The sequence below is a fragment of the Pelobates fuscus genome, chromosome 12 (assembly GCF_036172605.1).
Source record: "Pelobates fuscus isolate aPelFus1 chromosome 12, aPelFus1.pri, whole genome shotgun sequence".
Classification (NCBI taxonomy): Eukaryota; Metazoa; Chordata; class Amphibia; order Anura; family Pelobatidae; genus Pelobates; species Pelobates fuscus.
In genome coordinates, this window is record NC_086328.1 from 69,965,025 (window position 1) to 69,992,687 (window position 27,663).

The 27,663-nt window shown below is 43.7% G+C and overlaps 1 protein-coding gene across 3 annotated transcripts in view; it reads left to right on the forward strand.

Annotated features, from left to right (window-relative positions):
* RIPOR1 (RHO family interacting cell polarization regulator 1) overlaps nt 1-27,663 on the forward strand; it is a 405,268-nt gene that overhangs the window by 321,626 nt on the left and 55,979 nt on the right. For all 3 annotated transcript variants that reach the window (XM_063438390.1, XM_063438389.1, XM_063438388.1), the window contains exons 4-9: nt 13,389-13,467; nt 15,656-15,679; nt 16,337-16,390; nt 17,582-17,731; nt 19,405-19,468; nt 19,857-19,900. In XM_063438390.1, the coding sequence (XP_063294460.1) occupies nt 13,389-13,467; nt 15,656-15,679; nt 16,337-16,390; nt 17,582-17,731; nt 19,405-19,468; nt 19,857-19,900 (415 nt within the window). The remainder of the gene's footprint in view (nt 1-13,388; nt 13,468-15,655; nt 15,680-16,336; nt 16,391-17,581; nt 17,732-19,404; nt 19,469-19,856; nt 19,901-27,663) is intronic.

Genomic DNA, 27,663 nt, shown 5'->3' on the forward strand with positions numbered 1-27,663 from the left:
TTTTAAAGCGATATCAATTGGCATCAAAACATCAAAGCATTGTGTTCAACTTGAGAATAAAATCATTGAACCACATAGTATTTGTCTTCTGCTGTGGTAACCTCTCTCATGCCATCTTAAAATGTTAATATTTATATGCAGGGCAGATCCTAGGGTCACAGACTCCTAATTGCAGATATTTTTTTGGGTGCCCCCCGGATGGTGTGATTATCTTACTAACTTCCCTTTACAAATATTCTTTCCAGAAATAGATGTTTCTACACTAATCGGCTGGCAGATGTACCTTTATTTAGTGTGGCTGAGTGGAATGTGGGTAGGGAATCTTGTGCTCACTCCCCCCCTCCTTCCATGTCTCTCACTCCCCCCCTCCTTCCATGTCTCTCACTCCCCCCCTCCTTCCATGTATCTCACTCCCCCCCTCCTTCCATGTCTCTCACTCCCCCCCTCCTTCCATGTCTCTCACTCCCCCCCTCCTTCCATGTCTCTCACTCCCCCCCCTCCTTCCATGTCTCTCACTCCCCCCCCTCCTTCCATGTCTCTCACTCCCCCCCTCCTTCTATGTCTCTCACTCCCCCCTCCTTCCATGTCTCTCACTCCCCCCCCTCCTTCCATGTCTCTCACTCCCCCCCTCCTTCCATGTCTCTCACTCCCCCCCTCCTTCCATGTCTCTCACTCCCCCCCTCCTTCCATGTCTCTCACTCCCCCCCTCCTTCCATGTCTCTCACTCCCCCCCTCCTTCCATGTCTCTCACTCCCCCCCTCCTTCCATGTCTCTCACTCCCCCCCTCCTTCCATGTCTCTCACTCCCCCCCTCCTTCCATGTCTCTCACTCCCCCCCTCCTTCCATGTCTCTCACTCCCCCCCTCCTTCCATGTATCTCACTCCCCCCCTCCTTCCATGTATCTCACTCCCCCCCTCCTTCCATGTCTCTCACTCCCCCCCTCCTTCCATGTCTCTCACTCCCCCCCTCCTTCCATGTCTCTCACTCCCCCCCTCCTTCCATGTCTCTCACTCCCCCCCCTCCTTCCATGTCTCTCACTCCCCCCCTCCTTCTATGTCTCTCACTCCCCCCCCTCCTTCCATGTCTCTCACTCCCCCACAAAATGGAGGCGCTGCATGCTTATTTAGTGTGTACCGTTGTCTTATGGAGATACACGCTACCTCAGTGCCAGACTGCCACAACTGATCACTTCGGAGGCATAGGGGGCAGGGCTGCAGCACAAGAAGTGCTCAGTGCTGCCCAGTTATACAATACATCACAGAGCCCAATCAGTTAGGAGCATCACTAAGGTGTCTCTGCACCCCCCTTCTGCCACAATCACCTTGCGCCCAGGATCGGGCTTGCTTATATAAATATTTCCAGATGAGCATAGAGCAATCAAAGGTGTTGCTAAATGTAGTTTTTCTACCATACAAATTGATATCTGCCGTATTTAGTACCCACTTTTAATTCCAAATCTTGGAGTGGTAGATAGTTTTCTGTAATATAGACATCACTTGTTGGAGCATCTGTTAGGGAATTTTCTGTTTTCAAGAATAAATATAACCTTCCTGTCAGGCACACCTCTTATATTTACAACTCTGTTCTTTTAGACAAACCTGAAAAAGAGAGCCAATGTCAAATTCCCTGACTTAAGTAAACTTATTTCAAAGAGCTGTGCATAAGTGACATTTACAAAGAAAGGAGGTAAACTGATCTCCATACACACTTCTGTCCAACTGTATATACATCTACCGTGCTCCTTTATCTCACAATTGGGATATATAGAATGCTATATCTCCAAATCAGAGGTACCTTATACTCTTTGTACATGAAGGTCTAACTCTTATGACACAAGACCATATTGTACAGGTGGTACATGGTGCTTACTAGATTACATAAGATTTTACCTGCTACCTCCATTGTATTTACCTGCCACCTGCCAAAAAGATATGGGTACCATGTTTAACACATGATGGTCTTGTCCAGTATTTCTGACTTTTTGGTCCTCTGGATTCTCTATTGTGCAACTACTGACTGGAAGAGAGGTTAAATTCCTGCTCTAACTTATTGCTTCTATTACAAGAGGACTTCACCTTGTCTTTGAATTGAAGGGATAACTTTTTTCCTAACTGAAGAACAAGCTATTGAAAAGAATAGTGTGCATGAGCACATTTACTTCTATTTATGCTCCTAATCAAACTTTCCATGATACATGGGATATGTGAGACACATGGTGATCGGACACAGGTTAAGATGTGAAGTGTGTTAGAATTGTTTTTGCACATTGCTACATTGTGGCTCTCTTAGAGTATTGTAATGTTTCACCCTATTATGATGTTTTTGTTTTTCATCATGTGGTGCCATTTAATACTCCGGTGAATTATATGCGTGGAAATGCATTTGGCTCAAGTAATGCCAGTGATTAAAATCTTATGATGGCTGTTTTGGAATCACACTGTTTGCATTTCTAATTCCTTGAGGCATGAGTGTTCCATATGATGTAATTTTGTAATGCTCCCCTCCTCTCCCCTTCCTGTTTTCTTTCTGTACTCCTCCTCGTTGCAAAATATTTAATAGAAGTCTAATGTAAAAATATATATATTACAACTTATTTATGCATGGAATTCTAAGTCAGATTAGCCCCAACTCCCACATTATGTATATATATGTATATTTATTTGTGTGTGTGTGTGTATCTATGCAATATATGGTCACTGAGGGTGGTGGAGAATATAACACACTCTTCAGATTACAAATCACCACTTCCCAAGAAGGCCTGGAGATGTAGATAAGCTCTCGGGAAGTCTGTGTTAGCACAGGGGCCAACGTATTTAAAAAAATAAAAAAATGTAAAAAGAAAGAAATTTAAAAAAACAAATGGTAAAGAAAATAGGATATGGATAACTAGAACACATGATTAGGGCTCAGGATGGTCTGAGTGATCAAATCAAAGGGTGAAGCATGTGCATAGTAAGGTCATAAAGAAATAGGGGATTTCAAAGGCAACTTAATAGATAAACACCAGCACACACTGGTGAGTAACTCTTAAAGTTTAAACAATGAGACCGGATATGTGTACCATAACCACTGTGTCACTGCAAGAATAGCCGCCACCTGCGGTTAAAAGTGTAAATATTGAATAAACAATAGTGGCTGCAGGACTCTGTGGAGATGGTCTTTGTAGTTGCAATGTGATTACACAAAGTAGCAATATTATGTAGCAAATGTCTCAGCTGTTTGTATCTTTTCTTCCCATATGAGGGCAAGAAAAATAGAAAATAGCTGAATAAAAATAATCTAGTAAAGGTTTCATTATATATATCAACCAATACACTGAAGAATAAGTAAATAGGGGAAAGGTATGTATAATTCCCAGATTTTACTAGTAACATGACGTAAAGTCATGATTTAATTAAAGACACGGAGGCGAGTATTACGCATAACTCTTTATTTCCTCAGCAGCAAAGATAGAGTAATATAAATATTGTCAAAAATGAAAGAAAAACTGTATAGGCATAACGGGTAGCCGATCACATGGTAGAGGAAGTGGCTATATAAGTCCTGTGTCTCCCACAATCCCCCTCTTTCTTGCAAAAACCGAAGACCAGGTAAGAAGAACGATGTCCTACTTGATCAGCACAGGAAACAGGAACAATGCGACAACATCAAGCTAAAAAAGACAGAGAAATATGGTAATTTCCAGACTCAAAACTGTAGACTTACCAAACAACATTGTAAGGAGTCACAAACAATAAACTGGATTCTGAAATACAAAAGATAAATAATTAGTAAACATAATAAGACGTACCAAACCATCCAATCATATAAATAAACCTATATAATCAATACATACCTAATTGAACAGTAAAAACCCGTAGAGTCTCAAGCATCTCGTAACCCCATTCCACACCGGGAGGGCGGGAGGGAATAATACTCGCCTCCGTGTCTTTAATAAAATGATGACTTTACGTCATGTTACTAGTAAAATCTGGGAATTTTATTAAAAACACGGAGGCTCATATTATGCAAGTTCAAAGCTGTGCAACTACTCGAGATGCGATGTGTTCAATAGGTCTGAAATAGAAGTCTCTAAAAGTCGATTCTCTGGACCAATCTGCCGCCCGCATGATATCCTCCAGACGACACCCGACTGAGGAGGCTTTAGAAGCCATCGCTCCTCGTACCGAATGGGGCGTAAACACAGAGGTGTCTATACCCGCAGAGGATAACAGTTCACGTATCCAACGTGCCAGGGTAGGTGTAGAAACCGGTCGATGAGGCGACTTGAAAGATATGAACAAATCGTGTAGATCGGCAGAGCGAAGGGAACTCGTGACATCCAGATAAACTCTGAGGCAATCCACTGGACAGAGCGCCGGACAGCCAGAAAACCTGGGATACGAAAAAGACTTGGATGCAGATTTAGTCCTCCTGGATATATCAAAAGTAACACCCTCTGGGGTGAATGCAACGGCGTCCCAATCCATGGCCCTGACGTCAGAGACCCTCTTGCAAGAGATCAAACAGAGTAACATAACCAACTTGGATGACAGTCGTTTCAAAGTCAGCTCCTGATTAGGGTACCATGAGGAGAGGAACTGCAACATCATGTTAACGTCCCAAAAGGCAGAGAAGCGAGGCCGAGGAGGACGAGCAAGGCGGATACCCTTGAGAAGACGACATACAAAAGGATGCCTGCCGACAGGGGAGCCATCCAAACCCCTGTGTCCGGCCGAGATAGCCGAGCGGGAGAGGTTAATCGTGCGGTACGCCTTGCCTGAGTCAAACAGGGACGTGAGGAATTCCAGGATCAAAGGTAGAGGGGCAGATACGGGATCCACTGCCCGTTCCATGCACCAACCAGACCACGATCTCCATGAAGTTCGATAGGCAGTTCGTGTGCCTGGGGCCCAGGCGTTATCGAGGAGTAGGAGAGTTGTCTGCGGAACGTCTGGGACAATCCAAGGTCCCCTGAAAGGAACCACGCTATCAGGGGTAGCTGGTGTTGTAATACTACAATATGTGGGTTCCCATCCGGGTCTAGAAGGAGGTCCTGGAAGATTGGAATCAACCGAGGATAATCGATCGACAACTCCATCAAGCGGGGAAACCATGGTTGAGATCTCCAAAGCGGGGTGATTAGCGCTACACGACAGTCGTGGCGAACCAGTTTTGAGATCGTGCGCGCTATCATGTTGAATGGAGGGAATGCGTATAGCAGACCCCGCGGCCATTCTTGAAGGAAGGCATCGGTCGCCACCGCTGCCGGATCCGGCCTCCAACTGAAGAACTTCGGCAGTTGAGTGTTCAGTTGAGATGCGAACAGATCCATCTGGAACTTTCCCCACAACATGTCCAGGCTCTGGAACACCGAAGTGTGTAGACGCCAATCTCCAGAGTCTCTTAAGTGTCTGGAATTCCAATCCGCTCCCGAATTGTCTAGTCCCGGAATGTGTTCCGCTGTTACCGAAACGTTGTTGAAGAGGCAGAATCGCCAGAAATCTTTCGCCAGAATTGCCAACATCTTGGACTTCGTACCCCCCAGGTGGTTTATGTAGCGGACCGCTGATACGTTGTCCATCTTGAGGAGAACGCAGCAATTCGCCCGTCCTGGGGTAAGGCTGCGGATCGCGAAAGCCCCAGCCAGGAATTCCAGGCAGTTGATGTGCAACAATTTCTCCACGTCGGACCATCTGCCTCCTGTGGAAACGTCGCCACAACGAGCACCCCAGCCGTGCAAGCTGGCATCTGATTCGATCACTACGTCCGGGATGGAGCCGAAGATGGCTCTCCCATTCCACGCCTCCATGTGTGCTAACCACCACACCAACTCGTCTCTGGACTCTGCGTCCAAGCGTATCCGAGACTCGTAGGAGTGACCTGACCGAAGGTGTGACCCTTTGAGTCGCTGGAGGGCCCGGTAGTGTAGTGGGCCCGGGAAGATCGCCTGAATAGAGGCCGCGAGAAGGCCAATTATTCTCGCCAGCTGTCTGATGGACAAGTCTGCGACACGCAGAGCTCTTCGAATCGCCTTCTGAATGGCCTTCACCTTGGAACTCGGTAGAAACAGGAACTGTTGGACGGAGTCCACTCTGAACCCCAGGAACTCTATGGACTGGGCGGGATCCAACCGATTTGTCCCAGTTGATCAGAAAACCCAACTTCTGTAGCAGGGCGGTAGTCCATTCCAGGTGTAGAAGGAGATCCTCCTTCGATTGGGACAAAATCAGAATGTCGTCCAGGTAAACAATGAGGCGAACCCCTCGGGTACGGAGGAACGCCACCACAGGCTTCATAAGCTTGGTGAAGCACCAGGGAGCCGAAGAGAGACCGAAAGGCAGGCAGGTGAAACGCCAACGCCGCCCGTGCCATGTGAAATGGAGATAATCTCTGAATTCTAGAGCAATGGGGACCGTGAAGTAAGCGTCCTTCAGGTCTAGTTTGGCCAGCCAGTCCGACTGGCGCAGAAGGTCCCTGAGGCAGTGTATACCTTCCATCTGGAAGTGTTGGTAACGCAGGAAGGCGTTGAGGGGACGAAGATTTATTACAGGGCGAACTCCGCCTCCTTTCTTGGGCACCAGGAACAGATTGCTCGTAAAGCCCTTGGCGGCGAATGGCAGTTCCTCTATAGCGCCCTTGGAGAGCATCTCTCCGACCTCCGCGGAGATCATCTCGTCTTGTTCCCGTGGAAGGGACAGTTCTCTGGGGGAATAAAACTGGACAGGCACTGAAACAAAATCTAGGCGATACCCCTTTACACACTGCAGAACCCAAGCATCCGAGGTGAGCTTCGTCCACTCTCGGTAAAATAAGGCCAGCCTCCCTGCTACCTGAACGGGAGGGAAAGAAAGGGTACTCACCATAAGGATGTCTGCTGGTGGTACCACTGCGGGGGTATCTGGAGCCCCAAGCCCGACCTCTGGCTGGGAAGAAGGGAGGGGTCCTTTGGTCTTGAAATCCCCGGGAGGGAAAAGAGGAACCTCTGGTGGCGCGGAATGCGCCTCGGAAACCCCGGCCGGGTGGACGGTTCCTGCTACGCCCGGCCCCTCTGAAAACCTTAGGCGCGAACATGCGTTTCATGCTCGCCTGCGCCTTGTCAATCGCCGTGAAGGTCTTGACATACGACCCCATGTCTTTCACGAAGGAGGTACCAAACAGTAAACCCTCTTCTGTCGGGTCAGGTTCCGCCACAGTCATAGTGGCCAGCTTAGGGTCTATTTTTAATAATATCGCCTTACGCCTTTCCGCAGACATCGCCGTATTGGCGTTCCCCAGCAAGCATATGGCCCGTTGGACCCAACCTATGGCCACGTCTACGTCCAAAACTGAATCCCCAGCTTTAGCAGCATCTAGAAGCTCATAGAGCTTCGAGAGGGGTCCCAGTGTATCCAGGATCTTGTCCTGGCATCCCTTCAGGGAATTGTCAAGACCCTTTTTGGGCTTCCAGCCCGACTTACCCAGGAACTGGGCAATCTGTGGGTCAATATCTGGGGTTTTGCCCGCAGCGCCCGGGAGAGAAGGGCATGGGCATTCGGCCCGTAGCTTATTGCGGCCTTCTCTGGAAAGGGGTGTGCGGATACGTTTGGCCACATACTGGGCAATATGATCCGGGGGAACCCATTCAGCGGACCGGGGGTGACGCAGGTCGTCTGGGTCGAACAGGGGGTTACCCTGAGGATCAAGGATCGTTTTGTCATCCCCAGAGGGGCCTAATACTGGACCCCGGGCCTTGGCGGAGGACTCTGATGGGTTAACGCCCGTAAGGGGCAAATCCTCTCCAGATACAACATCATCATCAAAGGAGTCATACTCCATATAGTCGGATTCCTCCTCCACACTCCGGTCGGTATCCGACCCATCATCAAGGGCTCTAGCCCGTTTCCATAATCTAGCCTTTTTAGCCCGGCCAGGGGCTCTTTTGCGCGTGGGGTGCGCGCCATCTGTGACCGCCTCAAGCGTGTCCGTCATGGCAGGTAGAACCTGCATCGAGGAGTGGGAGCCGACATGTTTGGACTTGGCCTTTGCCTTACGGGCTCCAGGCACAGTCTGAGCAGGGGAGGGGGACCCAACACCCGTAGGGGCGGGGGAGGCCAGAGCAGGCAAAACCAGGGAGTGCATGGATTGCGAAAAAGAAGTAGTAACAGCCCCCATGGCCGAGGCAATAGCCTTCTGAATGGAGGAGGTCATAGTGGCTTCCAGCATGGCCTGAAACTCTTGGGAGGCCATAGCACCCTCAGCACTGTCTGAGTGAAAATCCCCAGGGGGACCTGTAGGCCCATCCTCCCTATCCTGCATGATGTAAAGCTGTAGTGGGCAACTAAAGAAAATAAACCGCTAAATGACACTAAGGTGAATAAAGGAGAGCAAAGGGTTGAGTTACCCACAGAAAGCAATACACACAGACCGTCTAGCGTTCCCAGGGGACCCGGCAAAGCAAAGGTGACCGCACGGCAGCACAGGGGAAGGATCGAGGTCCGCCCAAGATGGCCTCCGCACGTGAGGGAAGGCGCACGCGACCGGGCACTCGGCGGGGGAAGGGGCTCGTGCACCCGACCCGCCGAGCCCGCCCGCGAGCGGGGAAGAATGCGTGCGCAGCCGCGGCCGAAAACAGAGCGGTCGCGGCAAAAGCACAGAGCCGGGAGCCGTGCGGAAGCACGAGGAGGGAAGGGCAGGCTACAGGAATCCCCGATAGGGAGAAGAGCACTAAGGGGTCCCAGGGGGAACGCTAGCGGTAACAGGTAAAAACTGTACAAGCTATAAATCAGTATACAACGAAAAATCAATACAAGTAAACGATTATCAAAATTGAGTCAGAGAGGAGCAAAAACACTTATCTGTCTGAGGAAGCAGCAAAGAAAGAGGGGGATTGTGGGAGACATAGGACTTATATAGCCACTTCCTCTACCATGTGATCGGCTACCCGTTATGCCTATACAGTTTTTCTTTCATTTTTGACAATATTTATATTCCTCTATCTTTGCTGCTGAGGAAATAAAGAAAGAGTTAGGCGTAATATGAGCCTCCGTGTCTTTAATAAAATCCCACTGTAGTAGAAAAAGCTATGTCAATTATATTGTGCAGCCGACAGAAGAAATAGGGGAAGTCTCCAAATATAGCGAGCACATGCACAGATTGGGCTTTAGAAAGAGGGAGCGGAGTACCAGTTTTGCAGTATAGCTGGGAAATTCAGGAAACAGCTGCATTTCTTGCAACCCCTGATGTTCAAAGGCTTTACATTGCTGATGCTCATCAAAAGTGATCCTGCACAGTCTTCAAATCAAATGAAAAGTGCATGTTTTAATGATGCACTTAATGAGCATTTTCCCATAATGCTAAGTGGTTTACGTTTCTCACAAGTAAGCTAAGAATAAAAGAACAAGGCAAAATGACTACCACAAGGCTCTCTAGTCTCACTTTAACCCCTTAAAGGACCAAACTTCTGGCTTTCTTTATTGCAAGTTCTGTTTAATTAAGATTTTCTTATCCCCTGCTATGTTAATAGCTTGCTAGACCCTGCAAGAGTCTCCTGTATGTGATTAAAGTACAATTTAGAGATTGAGATGCAATTATTTAACCCCTTAACGCCGTTACGGCATTCCATGCCGTCCCGCATTAAATAGGCTTTAAAGCCGTTGCGACGGCATGGAACGCCGTAACGGCTTTGAGCCCCTGGAGGAGAGGTGTACTTACCTCCGCCGCAATCCTCTTCTGAGGCAGCCCCCCTCCGACAAATGAGGTCCCCGGGGGCCATGTGATCGCTCTCAGAGAGCGATCACATGGCCCCCTATAGCTGGCTATGGATCTGCCAGCAGGGGGGCTGTCTGAAATGTCACAGTCCCCCTGCTGGTGGGAAGTAATAAAAAAAAAAAATTAAACGTGTAAAAATAAATTTCAAATATTTTTATATATATGTATATATATTATATATATATTATATATATGTAACGTCATACAAAGTGTATTTTAATATTAGTATATATATTAATATTAAAATACACTTAGAATGACGTTACATATATATAATTAATAGATGTACATATATATATATATATTATATATAAATACATATAATTAAAATAAATAAATAAAATAATAAAATAAATAAAATATTGAAACAAAATTTAATATAAATTATATATGCATATGTAATTTCATTCTAACTGTATTTTGTTATTTATATATATATATATATATATATATATATATATATATATATATATCTCGGTAACAAAATACACTTAGAATGACATTCTATATATATATCTATCTATATATAAAATACAAATAACCGCAAATATATATATATATATATATATATATATATAGACAACGAAAGATTCAAAGATAGCACGTCAACGTTTCAGCTTGATCCCCTCAAGCTTTCGTCAGGACAACCTGAGGGGATCAAGCTGAAACGTTGACACCTTTGATGTTTTAGTGAGAAAAATAAAAGTTACATTTTATCAAGTCCCTGGAGTGCTATCTTTGAATCTTTCGTTGTATTTTGGCTGACAAGCACCGGGCATTGGACTACGGATCAGGTGGAGTGCAAGATTATTTGGTTTTTTTATATATATAGACAAATACATATAATTACATAAAAGATTACATTAGTATACACGTAGAATTTAAATACCTATAAATGCATATATATTAAAATTCTACGTGTATATTTAAATAATCTTTTAACATAATTATGTGATTTGATTAATTAAAATTTGATTGACATGCCTGACAACACAGGGAGAAAGTGCAGAGAATTTAATTTGCAAGCACTATATTTGACCCTGTAACTCTCCAAGACACCATAAAACCTGTACATAGGGTACTGTTTTACTCGGGAGACTTTGCTGAACTCAAATATTAGTGTTTCAAACTGGTAAATTGTATTACAACGATGATATTTTAAGTAAAAGTGACTTTTTTGCATTTTATTTACATACGAACAGCACTTGTATGGTCTATATTATTGTTGTAATATGTTTTACTGTTTTAAAACATTAATATTTGTGTTTAGTGAAGTCTCCCGAGAAAAACAGTACCCCCCCATGTACAGGTTTTATGGTGTTATGGAAAGTTAGAGAGTTACATATAAGGCTTGCATTTCATTTTTTTTACATTGAAATTTGCCAGATTGGTTATGTTGCCTTTGAGAGCGAATGGTAGCCCAGGAATGAGAATTACCCCCATGATGGCATACCATTTGCAAAAGTAGACAACCCGAGATATTGCAAGTGGGGTATGTCCAGTCTTTCTTAGTAGCCACTTAGTCACAAACACTGGCCAAATACTAGTTTTTTGCTTTTTTAACACAAAAACAAATATGAACGCTAACTTTGGCCAGTGTTTGTGACTAAGTGGCTACTAAAAAAGACTAAACATACCCCACTTTCAATACCTTTGGTTGTCTACTTTTTCAAATGCTATGCCATTATGGGGGTAATTCTCATTCCTGGGCTACCACACCGTCTCAAAGGTAACATTACTAATCTGGAAAATGTCTATTTGAAAATGGAATGTTCTATATTTGACCCTGTAACTTTCCAAAACACCATAAAACCTGTTAATGGGGGGTACTGTTGTACTCGTGACACATCGCTGATTACAAAGATGTGCATTTTTTTTGCAGTAAAAACCTAACTGTATTATGACATTCACAGTTAAAATGTCAGACGGAAATGCAAATTTAAAAAAAAAAATTGTATTTTCTCACATTTTTTTTTTATTTTATTCATAATAAATTATGTTCCATATATGAATAGTTAATGATAAATTAAAGCCCTGTTTCTCCTGAACAAAATGATATATAATAAGTGTGGGTACATGTAATTTGAAAGAGGGGAACTACGGGTGAACAGACATATAGCGTAAATTCTAGTTTTTGTTTACGTTTTGTTTTGATCAGAACGTGCACTATTGACTCCGTCCTGAAGGGGTTAAGGTAAATTATATCTGTTTGAAAGTGAAACCAGGTTTTTTTTTTCATGCAGGCTCTGTCAATCATAGCCAGGGGAGGTGTGGCTAGGGCTGCATAAACAGAATCAAAGTGATTTAACTCCTAAATGACAGTGAATTGAGCAGTGAAATTGCAGGGGAATGATCTATACACTAAAACTGCTTTATTTAGCTAAAGTAATTTAGGTGACTATAGTGTTCCTTTAACAAGACACCAATACATGGTATATTATCAATTCATGCCACATGCAACTCCTTTATGGAATTGCGTGAATTATGAAACTAACTTTATCTGGAGTCTTTTCTTTTATTACAACAATAGTTGTGCTCACAGTAAGTAACTCATTTCAGAACAAAGAATCTGTATTAAAGTTTAGTTCTTATTCTTAGTTGTTCTTGGTGAAGTCAGCAAACCAAAGTGTATCAAGTTAAAGGGTAACTCCAAAATCCAAGTTCCCTTCTGCTTTTTGAAATGGTCATGGACAAATGAATAAGGTTGTGCATTGATTCTGCTGGCAACACTGCACATCCAGAATTATTTGCACTATTGTCCCTGGGGCTAGTTAGACCCCTAGCACAGGGAATATTTGCAGCCTGGAACTCTGTTAAATGTCAATTCTGTGCATATGTTACGTCTTGTCCGCAAGCACTGCTTGCAACATTTGTCTTATAAATTCTACAAATTAATTTAAATCCTAGACAATTAGAGCATTTAGCAATCGGGACTAATTCGTTAATTTAATTTGAGTTTGTTTTCTATAGTTGTACTTGTGTAGAAATTGAGTGTAAAATAAAGAAAAATGTTTTTTTTTCTTCATATTTTAAGGCCGTACTGCGCCAATCAAATTCTCTCAATGAGAGTAATTTGATATATAATATGCTTTGACTCCGTTATAGAAGTGGAAGTGCCTCTGGTTAAAAAGACAGGAGCACTGCACCTAAACCTCTTTATAGAGATGAAGTTGTCCAAGTGCCTTTAGGGTCCTTTTAAGTTGTTTGGCCTTTAGAACTGTTTGTCAAACTTTGTAGTTTGTATGTTTGCTTATTTATGTATTTTTAATAGAGGATATTTGTGCCATGTGTATGAGTGTTTGTAAGGAACCTGATGGCCTTTTTCAAAAGGCCTACAAAATGCCTCCTGATTGAGAAAGTAATATATTTTTGTGGGCATAAAGTTCACATATAGAAAGAACAGTTATACCAGGAATATATACTGTACAGGGCATAACGGAGAACCTTTGAAGTGTGTTCCATGTGCTCAGGTGAGGTTCTTATTTTGCTGATATTGTTTTAACATTTCTGAGACGTCTATTTATTGCTTGTATAAGCACATAACTGAAAGGGAAGGGGGTTAAAATTAACTATAATCTCCATTTATACAAACCAATCAGTTTTTAGAAAAACATGCACCTTACTCAACTTGATCATTCATCTTTTTTTCTTCTTTTCAGAGCTTACCTAGAGGTCCATCAGATAGAATTAGACAAGCTCACAGTACAGATAAAGGAGTCAAAAAGAAACTCTAGGCTGGTGAGTACATGCATATACTCTAAAGATAAATTGTTGTCCCACCACACACACACACACACACAATATTTACTGTCGATTTCTTGTTTGTTATTTTGGTGGTTATGTTTCTGTATTTAAATTTTTACAATTATATTTTAAACAATTTAAACTGTTATCTTGGAATTTTGAAAATACCGTATGTAACATTTGATTTATTTACTTAGGATTATTTTGAAATATATAGAATTACATTTACTTCTAAAATGCTGGAAGTAAAAGACAAACCTTACAGTATAAGTAAATATTTCAAGGGCACGATTTTCTTTTTTTTATCAGTTTGAAATTATTATTCTGCCAATAAAATTACTTAGTTTATGCTGAGAAATTGAAATGTAATTGTGGGAGTGGCATTTTGGTCAAAGAGAAATTTACTAAATATAAAATATATATTTTTATTATATATCATTAGTAGTAATGTCAAATAAAAAAAATAAAAATATCAACTTTTTTTTCTTTACGTTTTTGGCAATATTGTCCTAAAATTAATATAGCATTATGATACATGATTGCATATAATGTGTCAATGTGAAGCACGCTTTTGCCAAACCTCCCTAAATAGCAAATGCCACACAGAGGGGTGGACACCCAAAAGGAGGAAGGAGACAAGGGCTGGAAACCATGGTACTGGCAGGCTCTCTGGTCAGCCCCACTCAGGGATACCAATGCACAGAGTACTCCAGAAGTGCTCCTTTCATATGCATCATGATATGCAGTTACTCAGCACAGCATGCGTATGTCTAATCGTTTACTCGCTCTACAATGTTTGAGACCAGTTCCCACAATTCTGTCCAGAGATGCAGGACACAAATCTAAAACAGTTGGATAGAACCCTGAGCCTGGAACATTTAGGAGGTATTCGTTGCCCAAGTCATGGATACTTACTGATTTTTTTTTTTTCTTTTCCTAAATGTTGGGGGAGTAAAATGTTGCCCTTCCATCCGATAATTAATTATATGAAATCAAAACTATCTTGCTGCTTTAGCTTGTCTGCTTAGATGTACTCTTAATTTGCATTATATATCTCCTCAATTTTAAATAATAATATTTTTTTTAAAATTGCAATAAAATGTATCTTTATTCCAGCTCTAGGCCAGCCTCCATGGAGCAGCCACTCAATCTCCAGTGACGTAATCAGGATTGATGACTTATCCAGTCCAATTCTTCCCATAGATTAAGGTTTTAAGAAGGAAGTGGTTCTAGTGACTGTCAGTCTTGCAGCCACTAGAGGCATGTTCCCTGGCAAATATCAATATAGTCATTTTGAAGAAATGGCAATGTTAACATTTGTCAGAAAAAAGAGGCAGCATCTATAAACCAAAACCACTATATTTATTTGTAGGCTTTTAGATGTAGGCTTTAGTGCACATACTACTCTTTTAACCCCTTAAGGACCAAACTTCTGGTATAAAAGGGAATCATGACATGTCACACATGTCATGTGTCCTTAAGGGGTTAATACACATGCTCAAACTATATTAGACTTGTTATATTTAAAGGGATACTCTAAGCACCAAAACCATTACTGCTTATTGTAGTGGTCTTGGTGCCTAGGTGATGTCCCTGCAGTTGCTGAGAAATGTCAATGTTTATGTTTGTCAATCAGTATGTCTCTAGTGGCTGTCAGTTAAAGTACCATTAGAGGGACTTACTCTTAGAATGCTTTCATTCTTTGAAGGAGCTCACGTTTGGCATCACAACGACAGAGTGCTGTTAAATTTCCCTTTTGAAAAGTATTATAACGCCTCTCTATGGAAATAAATACTATTGGTGCAGCATGGGGATTGCTACATATTTGCATTAGACCCCCCCTCTCCCCCCAATGCTTCGCTATGGAGAAGCATTGGATTGGCTGGAAATCATCCTAGTAATGATTTCAGAAGTAGGAAGAGTGGAGGCTGCAGCAAGCCTGGGAAACCTCTTGATAAGTGACAAGTTTATCTTTATTATTAAAACTTGTATTTGGGAACCCAGTAATTTATAGGCACCAGGACCACTCATACATTGTAATTATATGTATGTATTTATAACATTATTTCTTTGAATGGAATATTTAAATAGTAACATTAAAAAGAAATTTATATTATTATTTCGTAGCAAATTCCATAGAACTTAAACACTTTCTCTTTGTTTTTTTTCCCCCTCTCCTTAGGGTTTTCTGTATGATCTGGACAAGGTAAGAATCTTGATTAAGCCTTAGATGGTTTAGCTGAGACAGTCTAAGTTAGCTCTGTCAGCTAAGCATAGGCTTGTACAATTCCACGAACAAGGAAGTGTGTTATTAGTTTATTTTTTAAAAACTTAACATGGGGCAAGTGGTCTCCTCCTCTTACCCTCCTGTAAACCGTAATTGCTCCTCATTTTCTCTCATCCCACATTCAAAATTATGAGAGAGACTCAAAGTAGGTCCTTCTTCCCTCATTCTGGATTATTGGATGGGTTCTTTGTATGAATTCTTTATAAATAATCTCTGGAGCTTCTTTCATATGTCGTGGTCAAAAGGGTGCTATAGCCCTGTAAACATACACCCAAAAAATCTGTTATTAAAATATGTTAGTGTTAGTAGTAAGACCGTAATGGCTTAGCATTGATGCAGTCATTACCCATCTCTGGATAGCTCTGGATGGCAGTGTGTGTGTAAAACTGCATGTTTCTCCAAAGATAAACAATTTTTATGCTTTTCAGGTGGAAACGGTACTTTAACTTGTGCATCTATTGTAAAAGCATAGGGAGGAAAGGGTTCAGTCTTGGATTTCTGCAATAATAATTATTGGAATTATGTGATTATTTTTTTACTCTTGTGTTATTTGTTTCTTCATTTACGCCCTTGTAGCAAGTGAAATCCATCGAGCGGTTTATCCGAAGACTAGAATTTCATTCAAGTAAAGTAAGTGATATATATATATAAAGAAACTGCAAATTGAAGGATAGTTATTAATGGTTTGCTCGCAGTATTATATAGACACCTGTTTTAACAAAATGGTATTTATAAAGCGTTAATTTCATTGCACACTATTTTTCAAGCCTAGCAAGCCAATGTATTCTATGTTGGTTATTTAAAAAAAAATATGTATTGTTGCTATTCTCTTCTTTTTTTATGCTGACACTATTGTGTCTGGTTTCTGTGTCTGTGGGACAAATAAAAAGGAACTCACACTTCTCGTCATGGGGGCAGAAGTGTTCAGTCATTGTCTTGCTTTCAGATATTATTATCATTATTATTATTGTCATTTATATAGCACCAACAGATTCCGTAGCGCTTTACAATATTTCAGAGGGGGGATTTAACTATAAATAGGACAATTACAAGAAAACTTACAGTAACGATAGGTTGAAGAGGACCCTGCTCAAACGAGCTTACAGTCTATAGGAGGTGGAGTATAAAACACATTAGGACAGGAAATAGCAATCAAATAAGGTGGGAGTGAAGCAGAGCTGGAGGTGAGAGTAGAGTGCTGCCCTTTAGGAGAGGGCAAGAGACTGGTATGTGAGGTAGAGGTTACTCTAGGAGGCCGTAAGCTTTCCTAAAGAGATGGGTTTTAAAGCACTTCTTGAATAATTGAAGACTTGGGGAGAGTCTGATGGGGGTAGGCAGGCTATTCCATTGGAAGGGAGCCAACTGTTTTGCAATCGTTTTACCTCAGAAGATGGTCCTCCAATGCCCATCATAACTGACCCCTGGTTTCCTTCCTCTCTACAACTGCACTTTGAGGAAGGGTTTGCTGAAGGGCCAGCGGTAGGCTGAGAGCCTATCACTGGCCTCCTATTGATAGAAATATTACCTGGTATTTCTCTCAGCAGGCAAAACAACTAACTGGAAATTGGGAGGTTTGGCTATGATCCAAATGTGCCAGTGTTGTATCTTGTATATGTGTTTGTTGCATGTGATATGGTGGAATACTGACTTGTGAATAATGTTAAAAAATAAATATTTATTTAAAAAAAGGAAAAACAAATCTATTTTTTTCCCCTTCAATACAAATCTCTCCTTGTTTCCTTTTTTTATACTATGTATGTGGGGAATCATACATTTTGCTACATATTCTATATTCACTTTCTTCCCTATCCTGCTTATCAGGTGGATGAGTTGTATGAATCATACTGTATCCAGCGCAGACTGAGGGATGGAGCACATAACATGGTAAAAGCGTACACTGCCTCACCTGGTAGTAAGGAGGCGCGAGAATCTCTTTCTGAGGCTGGAAAAGGCTACAAGGAGTATACAGAGGTGAGGTTCACAAAATGGTGTGTACTTCTTTATTTCTTGTTCTCTGTTGGGCATCTTCTATCGCTGTAACATGCTTTACCTTGTTCATTGTTCTGTCGCATTTCCCCCCCTCTAACCATTCTTTATTCTTTTGCCAACATTCTTATAACATAGAAGGTAAAAAAAATCAACCAAAATATTTGTTGCCTAGTTAAAAGATATAAGCAGCTTCCCTATTCTACTTTCTTCTAGAACATCACAAGAAAGTGTTTCGGTGATTTCTTCTTCTTCTTTTTTTTTTTTAACGTGTTAACTTACACAGCTTTATGGGAGTTTCATAGTTGTATGCACTTTCTCTAATCAGTCTTTTTTTTTTTTTTTTAACTTTACATGAAAATCTGGACCCATCTTCACATTAGAATTGATTTCTGTTATGTAAATAATAAGAATCAGCAAATAAGTAAATGTAAGCAGGTTATTTATCTATATCTATATTTATTGGGACACTATAGTCACAAGAACCACTACAGCTTAATGTAGTGGTTCTGGTGCCCATAGCCTGTCTGCAGCATTTCCAAACACATTTACATTGTTTAGTACTACCTCTAGTGACAATCACTCACACGGCCATTAGAGGTGCTTCCTAGTCCAGTGCTTCACATTGTGCAACACCTACGTTCAGCATCTCCACGCTCAGCATGGAGGTGCATAATGTTCCCCATAGAAATGCATTGATTCGTGCACAAAATCCTCCCAGTATTTTCCTGTGGGAAAGCATTGGGTTGGCTGAGATCATCAAGATTGCTTAAACATGGGGAAAGGCCTATCAATACCAAATATCACCGCAGTGAATATGGGCTCCTGTCCTTCCAATCCTGAGTGTTTGTTTTTCCTGGTGTATTCTGTGGACACCAGGGAATTGCCTTCAGTAAGTTCCTCATAAGATGAGCTTAGATGGGCTCTAAGTGCATTGAAGGCTATCCCGCCTATTTTCAGACTGCTTATACCTGTGCAGGCCTGAGTGAAAGCCAATCTTACACGCCCCATTTTGGATCAGCGGGTTTATCCATTTGGGCATTGCCAGTGATGGCACCTTTGTGTCATATCTCCCACTCTTGGGAGGAATACTTCAGTTTTTTTATCTCCACTTTAAGTATGACAATTTAGGGACGATTCTTCTGGATTCTGTTATTGGAGATAATGTTTATAGCTGGTAATGATTAGCAAATTCCCAATTACGGTCTACGGACTAAATGTTACTCCATTACCTGTATATCTAATAAGATTCCAAACCCCTTCTAAATGAGTGTAAACATTTCTCACAGTATTTTATTTTGCTAACATTTCCCTACATTTTCATTGTCTTATTATGACTTAATCTAACCCAGTAGAATAACCTTTATGAATTCTTTATTTTTGACAGTGCTGTAGTACATATAACATTCGGCAATAATATAAGTCAGCATAAGTATATCAACACTGTACACTGTTAGTTTGCATAAGATTTCAAAGTTTACTGCACTGTTATTTTATGTTTTGCGTTAAAGTTAACATGATGACATATTTAAGCAGAATTTTTACCGGTCTCTGCCTGCAGGTCTTAGCTTTTCTAGTCACTTGCGTTTGTGTCCGAGGTCAAGTAGAATAACCTTTGATTTACAATTGTGTAAACATATTCTTTCCATTTCCACTAGAATATGTGTGTATTGGAGAACGACCTAGAAAGCCAACTGGGAGAGTTTCACATTAAAATGAAAGGTGAGATTTCAGACTTATGTTTTTGCAGATATCATGCACATTCAAGGAGTGTATTTAATTTAATAATGAATTGAAAAAGTATGGGTGGAAAATCTCCAAGTAGGTAATTGTAAGTTTAATTTTGGTTTTGAATCATTGCAGTTCACTCGTTCGTAAATAAAGTGAGTTAGGCTATGAAAAAGTATTTTACCATAAAAGTATCTATGAACCTTTTGCATTTGTAATTTGTCTTCAGTGTCTGTCATAGTAAGTGTATGAGAACAACATAGTTGACAATGTTGGCAATTCTACAGTGACTTGACCAATAATAAAATCAAATCACTAGTCATTTGTGAAGAGTGGAGACCCCCTGTTTATTATGTTATACTTACAATTTTTTGTATTGCAGGACTGGCTGGCTTTGCAAGATTGTGTGCTGGTGATCAGTACGAGGTAATGTTAAAGGTTCTCCCATGGGACACACTCTATAACATATATAATTAGCTATAATATAAACATGATGGGTGACATAACATGTTGCAGTAGAAAAAAAGTTGGACTTTGGTCAGGAGTGTTTCTTTTATATCAATTGCCACTTTAAAATCCGCCCACGGTGTCTGTGTCCCCAGCTCTTATTATTATTATTATTTTAAAGTGACAACAAATTCTGCAGCTCTGTATAATTTGTGTAATAACTGACAAGTATTGGCAACAAAACGAGTTGGACGCACAGGAACAGAGCGTGTTGATGGCCCTGCTCAAAGGAGCTTACATTCTAGAGGCAGTAGTGTAAAGTGGCACAAAAGGCAAGGGTAGGATGGCTTTCATGTCCATGAAAAAGTAGGTTACTAGAATAGTTTACAATGAAGGGTTAGTTTTTTTGGATGAAACATATCGGAAGAGAGGAGGCATGGTGGGTTACCAAGGTAAAGAAGAGCCATTACCATTTTAATTGATGTGCTTTCCAAAGAAGTGAGTTTTTTTTTTTTATTCTTTATTTATTCCAAGGCAAAACACCATATGAATACAAACATTGTAATGCAGTTAGACACAAAGAACTGAATATACATCCAAAAGTGCACAAGTGAGATAAACAAGCATAGCATACAAGGTCATTCTCCAAGTGCATGAGGCTGTTGTGTACAGACTGCCATAGCTCGTCCTCCATAGGTGTCCCGCTAAGTTTTTAGATAAAAGGAAAAAGATAAAAATGGAAATAACCAAGATCTGACCAACCAGTGCACGTAGTACCCTCTCATAACGTGCCCATGTGCACGACCTATATAAAGCACAGGTGGGATCGCGTCGCTTGAGAAAGCTTATATCGCTCACAGAGTCTTCAGCATAGTGCCTCTAGTTTCACGCTAGTACCACCTGTGACTCTACATATGAGAAACGATGCCCACATACTCGGTGATATTGAGATGCAAGTACCGGTTGGATCCGAGAAGAAAGTAATGTTAAGAATGATTGAAGTATACAAAACTTCTGAGAAGGAAAGAGGGAGGAGAGAGAGGGCGAAAGGAGGGGAAAGAGAGGAACAGGAAGGAGTGGAACAGGGAGTCAATCCGCCCTCATACAGTTGGTATAATCTCTGTACCCCAGTACTCTCTAAGCCTCTAAAGTCCCTTGCCACCATCCCAGGGAGGAACGCCGTATTCCTCAGATAAGGAGCCAATGGAGACATGCGGGGGGACAAACCATACTTTGAAGCTTCAGCGTCCCATATTTTTAGGGAGTTATTGATAGCCGGGCACGCAACATGTGTCAACGGTCTATGGTCCTGAGGGACCCACATGGAGAATTGCGGCATATCTGAGCCCAGAAGAGTCGATTCCAAGTCCACCCATCGCCTCTCCCCCACAGGGGAGTGCCACATAGCTATCTGGGTTAGTTGGGCTGCCAAATAATAAAAGTAGAGGTTAGGAAGCCCCAAGCCTCCCCTCGTCTTCGCTCTATAAAGAACATTACGTGAGATTCTATGCTTCCTATTCTGCCAAATGAATTTACCCACAGCCTGTTGAAGCGCTCCCAAGTCCGCTTTAGTCAGTCGGACCGGGAGTGCCTGAAACAGGAACAAAATTCGAGGGAGAACATTCATTTTCCTGGAATGTATCCTGCCAATCCAAGAGATCGGTTTATCCACCCATCTCTCCATATCGTCAATCAGTGTTCGTAGCATGGGGACGTAATTTTGTTGAGCAGGGTCCGCCGTTAGTCGGACTCCCAGGTATGTGATATAGTCCCTTGCTATATGTATTTTATAAGTTCGTCCTATAAGGTCCGTTTCCGCGTCTCCTACCCTTACTGGAAGCACGCTTGATTTAGCCATGTTTACCATATATCCGGCAATTCCGCTATATGTGTCCAGTAAATTCGTCAATGCCTCCATCGACTCCATTGGGTCGGTCAGGGTCAGCAAGATATCATCAGCGAAACCCCACACGACATGCTCCTGCCCTCCGACCGTAACTCCCTTAATATCCGAGCTATCCCTGATAGCCTGTAGAAGGGGTTCCAAGTAGAGGGCGAACAGCAGGGGCGACAAAGGGCAGCCCTGCCTGGTTCCGTTCCCCAAGCTGAAAGGCATCAACTTGGCCCCCGCTATCCTGACCCGTGCCCTAACATCTGTGTACATGGCTTTAATCACTGATAGAAACGGAGTCGGGAAACCAAAATGTCTAAGTACTTCGAACAGATACGGCCACTTCACCCTATCAAAAGCCTTCTCTGCGTCGAGTGACAGTATTAAGGTTGGGGTGTTCCTAGCGGTTTGCCACCAGATAAGGTCTACATTGCGCCTAGTATTCTCAAACAATTGCCTACCCAGAACGAAACCCACTTGGTCTGGATGTATTAGGCGTGGCAACAGGGGGTTCAGCCTATGAGCCAGGACCTTCGCCAGAATTTTACAATCATGATTAATCAAGGATATAGGGCGAAAGTTTTCCGGGATCGTGTCGTCTTTACCTGGTTTTGGCAGGAGTACAATATCAGCTAATGACATGTCCCTATCCGGTGCGCCCCCCTCCAAAAGATCATTGAACCACATTTCCAAATGGGGAGTAAGTTCTTCCCGAAAGATCTTATAGTAACTGCCCTCAAAGCCATCAGTGCCTAGAGCTTTATTGCCTTTTAACGATGATATAGCCGCATCAATCTCCTCAGCCGAGATCCGCATTCCTAGAGCCTCCGAGTCCGCACCCCGTAAGGACTGGAGGGACAATCGGGACAGGAAAGAACGAGTGTTATCCGTATCTCTAGAGGGATCGTCGCCAGCCCCGCCAGAGTTATTATATAGCTTGGAATAATAGTCCGTAAAGACTTGGGCTATTTTTGTGGGGTCGGTGTGGCACGTACCCGAAGTATCCTTAATGCTCGTAATGTGTGCATTTCTCTACCTCGGTCGGAGAGATCTTTCTAAGAGCGTATCCATTTTGTTTGCTTTTCCGTAGTAAGTCCTCTTGGACCAAACAATAGCTCTAGCCGTCTCGTCAAGGAGAGTTTCGCGTATCGATGCCCGTAAGGCCTTAACATCAGCCAAAGTGCTAGGCGAAGTATTTAATTTATGTTTCGTTTCCACTTTCCCCAGGGCCTCCAGGAGCGACGCTAATCGTTGCGTCTTTCTCTTCTTTTTTAAGGTGGCCTCCCGGATCAAAATGCCCCGGATAACCTCCTTGTGTGCTGCCCACACCGTGGCTGGTCGGACGCCGACCTCAGTATTTCTAGTGAAATACTCAGTCATTTCCTCCCTAACCTTCTCCACCACGCTCGGGTCCTGAAGTAGGTAAGTATTCAACTTCCATGACCACGGAGATGCTGTGCACAACTTATCTAAGGTCATAGTAATCTCTGCGCGGTCCGACCAAGTTATCGATCCTACCGTGGAGCTGGAAACCTTGGGCACAATCTGGGGGTTCACCAGAAAAAGGTCTATCCTTGAGTAGGTTTTGTGGGGTGCTGAATAAAAAGTGTAATCCCGATCGTCAGGATGATGTGCTATCCATATATCTAGAAGGCCTGTACGCCGAATAAAGTTATATAACAGCTTATCCTGTCCCCCTCTTCCATGGGACTGTGGGAGTCCACCACAGGGGTCCCTATCTACCGCCGGACATGGAGCCGCGTTGAAATCACCTCCAACTATCACCATGCCGTGTGGTAGAGAATTCACCAACTGAGCCATATCATCCCAAAAATCGGTAGAGGGGATATTCGGCGCATAAATATTGAGCAGGTGTATCGGGTGCGAATGAACACTCCCTGTCACTAAAATAAAACGCCCCCGGATCTGCCTGTACCGTTCCCACCCTGATCGGGCATCTATGATGAATAAGTACCGCAACCCCATTCCTTTTGTTTAAGGCCCTAGACTCATAAACTGTCCGAAAAGTATGGTCCTTCAAAGCAAACTTGGCCGCTGCCGGGATATGTGTCTCCTGCTATTTCAGGATTAAGACGCTTAAGTTCCCGAAACATAAGGCGGCGTTTATTTGGAGCATTAAGGCCTTTCACGTTCAGGGATAGTAACATTAGAGGCATTGGATTCTATAAGTTACCCAGCAAATCCCGTGAACCAACTCGCACTGGGGCCAAGAGGCACGGTCTGTCATAGCGCTTATCATGAATAATGGATGGCCCGGGCCCAACTGGCCGAGACCATAGTGCCCAACACGATTGAACTCACCTGTTCCCCCTCCCTGAGGGAAGAGCACGAGGGAAGGGATATGGAAGGGAAAGCAAGGGGGAAAAGAGAGAAAGATAAAAATGAAAGAACATAAAGAACAATGTAAGCCTGGTCTTACCTATAGCCAGGCATGTCTGGGGTGTAAACTCCATCCTCCTCAGAACCTCTAGGAAGCTCCATTGGAATAGGAACATAGACCAACTAATTAACGCATCCCTAGGGTGCCAATTTGAACTAAGTGAGAGATACTAAATACACAACCGTTTGGTGGGCCACAGTGCAGCGTACAAACCCCTACTCCAGGGGGTTTACCTCCCCCAGCCAGAACCGCCCCGCCAAACCCCCCCAGGATCCCTCCCGAGAGCGTAGGCAAGCAACCAACCCCCGGGTCCCCTCTCCAGCTGCTACGAGCTCAGGGTTAATAAAGCCATCCATCCCCCAACGGGCAGTCCATATGATACCGGGGCCCCCCAGCAATGCACGGCCGACCAACCCGGGGGGGGGGGGGAGAGAGAAACACGTCACCGCTGGGGGAATAACACTCGGGGAGCCCCAACCCCCTGCTAAAGCTCTGGTAATCTGATCACATAGCAAACCCCGAACAGCTATCACACAGTATAAATATGTCCCCAGCAAATCCCCCACCTGCCGCGGCATCGCCTCCCGCCACTGCCCGACCATGAACAGCCCAACTAATAAAATGATGTTGAGTAGCCTGGGCGCCTTCTGCCTCCCAGAGCAGAGACAGCCAGAATTAGCCAGATGCCCCAACAGCGCATAAAAACCATAGCACATACACAGATCCCGAATCCACCACAGAAAAAGCAACCTGCCTCCCGCAACAACCCGACCGACCCCTCAATGAGCAAAGGGAGGAACGGGGGGAGAATGACCGCCCAACATAGTAAAACGTAATACAGAGACATATGACCCCTATCCGCTATAACGGTAAACCCCCACCGCCCAGGTCAACCCAACATAACCAGCTTGCAACAAGAGCATAGCCCGATAGGCAAACAACAAGCAGAGTCTGCCAAGCATAGATATTATGCCGGCCCGCCACATCCAGTGTTACCCTCCGCCCGCCACCCACAGCCCGCTACACATAATAATCCCAGCACCACAAAAACCTGCCGATGTCCCATAGAGATAATGTGTGTGATGGTGGGAGGGCCGGGGTAGAATAGGATCGGTCTCCCAAGGGTTTACGGCCTACTCTACCCCCAACCAGTACGCTCTCACATATAAACTCATTGGGCCGAAAACAACAGGCCATAGCGGATGAAAGCCCTAGCCCACCCCAAATTCAGGATACCCCATCCCCAATCAAAAGGGAAAAACTGCCAATTGTGTAGGAACGGGCCGACCCAGGGCCAAGCTGGAAGGGAGAGGGGAATGGAGAAAAAATTAGGGGAACCCCCCGGGGCCACCTACCCAAACAACAAGAGCCCCCACTGAAAACCTGAGAACCCGGAGCCACGGACATCCGAATCAGCAGATCACCAGACAAGCCGACGTCGTCACTCTACCGCCGTGAACCAGTCGCGAGGTAGAGGATTCAAGGTTCCTGCCGGCACAGCCTGCACCGCCAGATCCTCAGGAACCGGTATGCCCAGCTCCTTCAAGAAAGGCACCGGATTGCCGTCTGCAAATAAAATCTTGGTGCGGCCATCCTTAAACGCCATCAGTCGGAAAGGGTGGCCCCAAGCGTATTTAATGTCGTGTTGCTGAAGCAATTCTGTAACAGGGCGCCACTCGCACCGCTTCTGCAGCGTGGCCGGTGTTAAGTCCTGATAAACTGCCAATTCAGCCCCTTATAGATAATTTTGTTGTTCCTACCATGCTTCATGATAGCCTCCTTAGTTTGAAATGACAGGAACCGGATGATCACATCTCTCGGCCGCCTGTCATCCAGTCGCCGGGCTCGTAGCGCCCTATGGGCCCGCTCAATTTGCCAAAGATGTTCCGGTATATCGGAGAGAAGCGGCCTAAAGATGCTCACCACCACTTAAATAAGAGACCCTTCCCCCTCCTGCTCCGGTAGGCCACGGAGGCGGATGTTGTTTCTCCTTGATCTATTGCCAAGGTCATCGATAGCGGATTCGGCTTGGGATAGACGGGACGTCAGGAGGTTGATTTGCGCTGCAGCTTCATTGTGGGCCACCACAGTAGACTCCACCCGCTGTTCCAGAGCAGCCATCCTGACACCCAAGGCCTGTATTTCAGTTTTGACCTCGGCGGTATTTCTGACAATCTCCATGGCCAGGTAGGTCCGAACTTCAGCCAACTTTGCAAGTATTTGGCCCGTATCGGTCTCCGGAGCTACCGAGGAGACACCGCTCCCCGGACTTTGAGTGAGACATCCCCCGGCTGTCCCGTCCGCCATCTTGAGAGGTCAGGCGCATGGCGTGGGAGGCCGCGAACAACTCCGTCACCGTAGCACCCGGTTCTGAAGACTTTTTGGGCTGCTTTCTCGGGGCCCGTTTATCCATCTTGATTAACCCACCTATATCCGTAGTTTTTGCGGGTGTATCTCGGCTAATGTAGGCTGTTGGCACCGTGGTTTCAGCAGAGCTCTACCCAGACACGTCCAGCTCGCTCGGCTGTAAACCACGCCCCCCAAGAAGTGAGTTTTTAATGATCTTTTGAAGGAGCGTAGATTGGGTGAGAATCTAGTGGAGCAGGAAAGGGAGTTCCATAGGAATGGGACAACCCTAGAGAACATGGACATCAGAGGTGAAGCCTCTTCTGGCCTTGCAGGTGTAAGTAAGCAAAGAACAGGGGAGGAGTGGGGTCGTGAGGTTAGCACTTCAGCCCTCTCTAGTGCTTATGGCACCTGGAATTTTGACAGCCATGAAGTTGTCAAAACCTTTTAAGAATGGTTTGACAACTTACCTGGGGTTCACAGTGTGCTCACAGCTGCCTCCTCTTCAGCACTTGGCTAAGTCCAGCTGAGCTGAGAGTGCTCGTCTGACAAACTTGGCCAATGAGCTGGCTCTGCACAGCAGGGTTTAGCTTAGTGGAGGTGGCAAGGGGTTCCCACTGGAACCCAGTAAAGTTGTCAAAGGATTCTTAAATGGTTTGACTACTTACACATGGCTTCTCAATCTTTGGTTTATTTATTTTAAATAAATCATCACACGGTGTAACATGTCATGTGTTTTTCATCTGAAGTTGTATTTACCTAATTTTAAGACCTGCTAAGGAACATATGATTGTTATGTCCTGATATGTGTGTCTATGTATATGTGTGTGTGTTATATATATTTATATATTTCCTGGCCATATCCATGGCAGCACAACAATGGGTATATCCTCCCTATCCCTAATTAGAAAGAAACCTAATTAAAACAGAAGGTATAAGTAACCCCTCCCACCCTCAGTCTTTTTGTTCCTGTTCTATACCCAGGACAAACTTTTTTTTGTTACGACTTACCTGTGGATTGCTTCCTCTGGCCCCTTGGGAGTTCGGTGAGATAGCTCAGTGGGCTAATGTATCATCAGAAACTGTTCATCTCTTGTGGGTCGC